At 38.8% G+C, this 6,247-nt stretch overlaps 1 protein-coding gene across 1 annotated transcript; it reads right to left on the bottom strand.

Moving 5' to 3' along the window:
- Positions 1-928: 928 nt before the first annotated feature.
- Positions 929-6,186, bottom strand: LOC105076659 (olfactory receptor 10A3-like). The gene has a single exon (XM_074372454.1). The coding sequence runs from the start codon at positions 1,987-1,989 to the stop codon at positions 1,045-1,047; it is 945 nt and encodes a 314-aa protein (XP_074228555.1). The 5' UTR covers positions 1,990-6,186; the 3' UTR covers positions 929-1,044.
- Between the last annotated feature and the right edge of the window lie 61 nt (positions 6,187-6,247).

Genomic DNA, 6,247 nt, shown 5'->3' with positions numbered 1-6,247 from the left:
TGAGGAATTTTCCGTGTCACCATCCTACAATTTAACTCAATTCTGACACTATCAGGAGATAGCATCGGGTCCCACAGTAAGGGTTCAGTCTTACAAAACTGCTTTCGCCCCACTTCAGATGCCCATCACAAGTAGAAGTTCCCCAGGTTACCCAAAACTTCTGCCCAACTTGGCTACAAATCAGATGTTCCCATGGCCCCCTCCTTGGGTTCAGTTAATTTGCTACAGCAACTCACAAAAATCAGGGAAGCATTTACTTATACTTACCAGTTTATTAAAGGATATGATAAAGAGCACAGATGAACAGCCAGATGAAAAGTGCACAGGGTGAGGTCTGGGAGGGTCCTGAGCACAGGAGCATCACTCTCCCAGTTTGTGGATGTGTTCACCAACCAAGAAGCTTTATCATCTAGGCAAGATATCATGTGGATTATAATCTCTGTAGGTCCCTGAATAGAGCCAGCGTGGTCCTCTCAATAAATAGGTGTTCTTTTCACCTCATTCATGGACAGATTTTCACTCAAAAATTAAAAAGGTCATCTTTTTATTTGTTGGCTTCTTGAAGCTCAAACCAGTCAGTGGGGCAGAGTAGGTTTTCAAAATCAATCTAAAATTGTAAATATCGTTTTTTAAGGTATTAAGATAATGTTGATGAAAGTCAAACTTACAGTTGATTTCATCCATCAAAACCACATTATGAAAGCTGTTCTGCAGAAGTTAGAGCAACAGTATTTATGAGTGTGCATGACTAGGTTCTTTACTTGGCATTCTCTAAAGGGACAAAACATTTACACACAAGGTATGAACACCAACAAAGAATTTTTTGAAGAATTTGTGCTGTACCCAGTAGTAAGGAAAATTATGCATCTATGAAAAAGAATAAAAACATTAATACATAAAGATGTCCCTTATAATTGTCACATGTGTTGAACTCAAAAATCAAGCATACTCATACCAAGAAATGCAAACTGTTTCCACCATTTATTCAATTTAAATAAAGTTCAACAGAGCAGTGACCAAATATCACATGGCTTCTCAGCACAGTCAGAGTGTATGTAAATCCACTTTTCTTCGCCATAATTTCACCAAAGCTCTTTTCATCTCACTGTTTCGCAAACTGTAGATCAGTGGATTCAGCAGAGGTGTGAGCAACGTGTAAGCCAAAGACATCAGCTTCTTGGTTTCTGGGGAGTAGCCAGATTTGGGTTGTAAGTAAGTCATACTGGCCGTGCCATAGAAGAGGGTGACAGAGGTGAGATGGGAGGCACAGGTGGAAAAGGCTTTTTGCCTCCCAGTGGTTGATTTCATCTTCAGGATGGCAAAGAGGATTTGAGTGTAAGACAAGAGTATCAATAAGAAAGGAACCATGATAATCAAAACGGTGCCAGTGAATGCGTAGATTTCAAACATAAAGGTGTCTGCACACGCAAGCTCTAGCACTGGGGGAGTCTCACAGAAGAGATGATTAATTTCATTGGGGCCACAAAAGGGAAAACTAGACACCCATGATGTTTGCACAGTACCTAATGTGAAACCTAAGCCCCATGAGCATATAACCAATTTCATGAAAATCCTTTTGTGCATAATTATTGGGTAGCTCAGAGGATAGCAGACTGCAGCAAATCGGTCATAAGCCATTGCCCCCAGGAGAAAACATTCAGTTCCACCAAAAAAAAGAACAAAATACATCTGTGCAAAACAGCTCACAAATGAAATTGATGTTTTTTCAGTGGCGAGGACCACCAGCATTTCAGGCATAATGACTGCGCTGATACTCACATCGACCACAGACAAGTTCAGGAGAAACAGATACATGGGAACGTGGAGGCTCTGTTCCAGGGAGATGACGACTATAATGATGTCATTTCCTATCAGGGTCACCAGATAAATAATCAAGAAAATCCCAAAGAGCTGCTGTTGGAGTTCTGGAAAGTTAGAAAAGCCAAGGAGAATGAACTCAAACACAGAGCTTTGATTTTGCCTTTTCATTTCAGTAGTGGAGTGTATTTTGTATTTATGCACATAGTATATAAATTATGAAGTCATAGTCCAATAGCTAAGAGTGTGTGTCTGCATTCACCCCAGATATTCTTGGGAGAAGATGTAACAAGGAACCCATCCTGACAGAAATTCAGTTTGGCAATTTTGAAGAACAGCCAGTTATTCCAACGAATGAATCTTTCAGATAAAAAGGAGGAAGTGAAGAAGTCTGGCTGAGAAATCTTGTCTGAAAAGTACAAAATAATATGAAAGTTCTTTTGCAACTTGTACATTGTGTAGTTGGAAAACGAAAGTAGCCTTAAAACAAACTGAAGTATTTCATAACTTGGGTTCCATTCCCATGACATTGCTACCAGTATCATCTAATTTTCTCAATTTTACATAAATATGAAATTTAAGGCTGCAAAAAATAAAGTATAAAAAGTTGACAAATGGAAAAAGAAAGCCACCAAAATTTTGGTAATGGTCTAATAATTCAAAGTTACAGCATAGTTGACTGGTATTTATTATAACTATTAATCTTGTTCAAAATCCCTTTTTGTGATTTGGTTAAATATGTGATTGGCCTGCATGGGAAATTTTGAGGATAAATTCTCTACGGCTCGTCCTTTTTATGATGACTTAAGAAAAGTCCATTTTGGAGGGAGGGTATAGCTCAGCAGTAGAGAGACTGCTTAGCATTCACGAGGTCATGGGTTCAATCTCCAGTACCCCCATTAGTAAATAAATAAATCTATTACCTCCCCCCAAAAGAAGTTTAACTTCCTAAAAAAAAAGTGCAATATTTATCGTTCTGAAATTGTGATTTAAACATTCCCCCCCACCTTTCTCCCTCCTCTCCTTCTCACAAAGAAGTTCATTTAATCACTATTCAGTGTTGAATGACACTGACTCAGCACCTACCATTTTCTAGGCTCAGTGACCTCCGGCACACATGGGACCCCACAACCACACAAGAGAGCATTTTATCCTTACCTCTATACTCTCTAATTCCTAGCTCTTATAAATTGCTCTGTTTTTCTCCATTACCACCAATTGACATTATATAAAAATGTCTATGTAAAACCTAACTTCCTCACTAGAATACAAACCCCAGGAGTCAAAGATTTTGTTTGTTCTTTGCTATTTTCATAATGTCTACAGCAGCCCCTGGCCCATAGTAGACACTAAACCAATATTTGATGAATAAAGGAAGAAAAAAATGAGGAAAATCCACAAAACCTTCAAGGAATAGAGTGTCTAAAAGGAAAGTGAAACCAGCACACACACTGTTGGGAAGCGGAGGTGAAAACAAGTGCTGTAGACCTTTCAGTGAAGTGCAGAGCACTTCTGATGGGTGAGGGAGCATGAAGAAGCAGAATCGCAGACTGCCATCAGCAGGAGGAAAGCAAAAGGAGGGGGATGGATGACTGGCTCAGGGCAAAGTTATCTGATGACAACTTAGCATTACAGTGGAGGCCTGTTGGCCTTTGTGTGATGATTCGAAAACCATCAGAAATATGCTGTGGAACCCAGGAGAACAGAAGGATACAGCAAGTTGAAGACATTGAATGTCTTGAGTGCAGATCAGTAGAACGTCAGCAGACACTAGAAGGCAAATTGATTTATTTCTCAATAAATCATCATTAAAATTGAATGCATTAACCATAATAATTATGTTTAAGATATTAAAAAATCACCTAGAATTAGTAAAGTATAGTCATAGGATCAAACATTTAAAACATATTTCTAATGGAGAAAAGAAGAATAATGTGTTTCATTTGCAAATATTTAAAAGTGGATGGATTTTGAAATTAGAAAATTTAGAGTGTAATATAAATAAAATGAAACCTTTGGGGACTGATTGTAAGCATGTTAAGGAACAAAAGGTTCTTGAGTGGTAAAGAGTGACCACAGATGGTCCACGATTTCTCTATAACTTAGCAGACTCTGATGCTGTCGTGATAACTCACTGATATAAAATACTTGGGCATATCACCCCCTTCTCCAGGCTTCATCCTTACAACTGAAAAAAGTTGGAGTTAGACTTATTTATTAAATTCGCATCTCTGATTGTCGCCTGAACCTTTCTCTGAAATGAAGAGAAGAGACTGACTAACATCAACCCCGAAGAGTCTACTGAGTCAAATATTTCAGCTGTGTCTGGTGTTTCCTGAGCACTGAGATTTCACTTCAAAGCATCTTCAACTATCAGTTGAGGATGCACTGTAAATAGAAAACCTACTAACAAGCACACAGCCAAATCTCCACTTTCTTACCTATTGAATCTGTCGATTTAAAATTCACGCTACATCATCAGAAATTTTACCTCTAGTCAAAAGCCACCTTTCCATAAATACAACTCAGTGATTCAAGTCCATTGATTCTAAGACATTATCTGACATTGAATCACATGCCCTGGAGAACCCATCCCTGGAGAACTTGCAGTCACTTCGTACATGCTTCCCTGTATTTTTGCATAATAACTAAAGGAGCTTGAACTTGGCTCCTCAGGTGAGAAAGCTCAAAAGCACAAACCTGGAGCACCACTTCCTCAAATTCCTATGGGGAATAAACACTTCCTCAGACAAGAGACTGTATTTCCCAATAGCAGGTGGAAACAGAGGCTGAATGAAGGTTGCATACGGGGAAAGAAGAGATCAGAGAGATGAGGGTGTGAGCAAATGCAGGTAAGCCAGAGGGAGAGGAGTGATTCGATGGAATGAGCAGTTTGTGCAGTGCTGGGAAACAGGTTAAGGCAAGTGGATGGAGGCCTCTTTGTAAAGAGCCTCGATGGCCTCCCACCTGTCCCCTCCCAACCAAGAACTTTTGATCATTTGTAGTAGAAGTATAGAGGCACTGAAAATTTTATGAGAAAAATGTCATAACAATTGACTTCAGACAGAATTTTTAAACTGGAAGTCCAAAATCTGGACTAGTTTGTATAATTTGAGCAAATTCATTTAACTTCTCTGATTCTATTACTTTCTCTGTAAAATAGACACAATATTATTAATCTCATCAAGTATTTGTGAAATCAAGGGACTCAGGGATCAGTCTAAACTGGCTTGAATAATTAAGGAAGCCACTGGCTCAGTCCCAGGAGAGTGAAGAGATGAATGAATCTGCAGGCCTGACTTTGTCCAGAACTGGACAATGTAGCCAGAATGCAGGTTACCTTTGTTCACTTCCACTTGCTGTTTTCCTGGAGTAGGTTGTCTCATTCTCAAGGAAGCTCACCCTTCCTGGCAGCAACAAGGCTGACAACACCACTTAGAGATTCATTCTATCTAATCTGTGTCCAGTGGGAAATGTACCAGTTGTGCTGAAGAAAAGATTTTCATCACAAAATCAATCCAAGGATCCCTCCCATATCATTCACCATGGTGGGATGACACCCCATGCATGAGCCAGTCACATGCTCCAGGCATCGGGGAGGCTGCCTAATATGTGCTCTCCGTGATTCATATTCTGTGAATCCCATCCCGGGGACCTTCGGACATACTGAAATCTTCTATTTCTTGATGTAGGGGACAGTAGCACAGGGGATGTGCAGTTTGCGAAATGTCATCAAGATGTGGAGTCATGCTTTGTACCCCTTCCTAGGTGTGTATTAGACTAGATCCATACATTTCAGATACATGGAAGGGGATAAAGGGAAAGAAGATTAATACCAAACTAGTTCAAAGCCGATAGTACTAAATTTATTTTTAAAAATCAAAATGGAGATTTAACATACCTTCTTCAACGACTGACAAAGCAAACAGAAAGCAAAGACATGGACATGGCAAGATTTTAATAACATTTTAATTTAATGGATGGTAATGAGAGAGTAACTGTGGGACAGAAAGACTACTTTTTACCTTGCTTCTGTACATTTTCCTACCAAAATGTTTCTGATATCTTTACAAAAAGTGGTAAAGTATTGGTCAGAGAGAAAATAGCAATAAATGCAAGCATTTGGCAGTCATACATGGAACATACTTTGCGATAACACTCCAGAACAGAGGGGAGGGCATAGCTTAAGTGGTGGAGTTCATGCTTAGCGTGCATGAAGTGCTGGGTTCAATCCCCAGCACCTCCACTGAAAAACCACATAAATAAATCTAATTATCTCCCCCCTGGAAAAAACTCCAAAACAAAAGCAAAATTTAGGTAAAAGAACTGAATATATTATAAGTATTGTTAAATAACTGATTATTAAAAGATCCCAAATTTTATTATTATTATTATTATTAATAATAATAATAATAAAACATTATTATTA

Source organism: Camelus bactrianus, chromosome 10 (genome assembly GCF_048773025.1).
Source record: "Camelus bactrianus isolate YW-2024 breed Bactrian camel chromosome 10, ASM4877302v1, whole genome shotgun sequence".
NCBI classification, from domain to species: Eukaryota; Metazoa; Chordata; class Mammalia; order Artiodactyla; family Camelidae; genus Camelus; species Camelus bactrianus.
The sequence above is the reverse complement of the archived record's forward strand: the minus strand, read 5'-3'. Positions and strand labels throughout refer to the sequence as shown.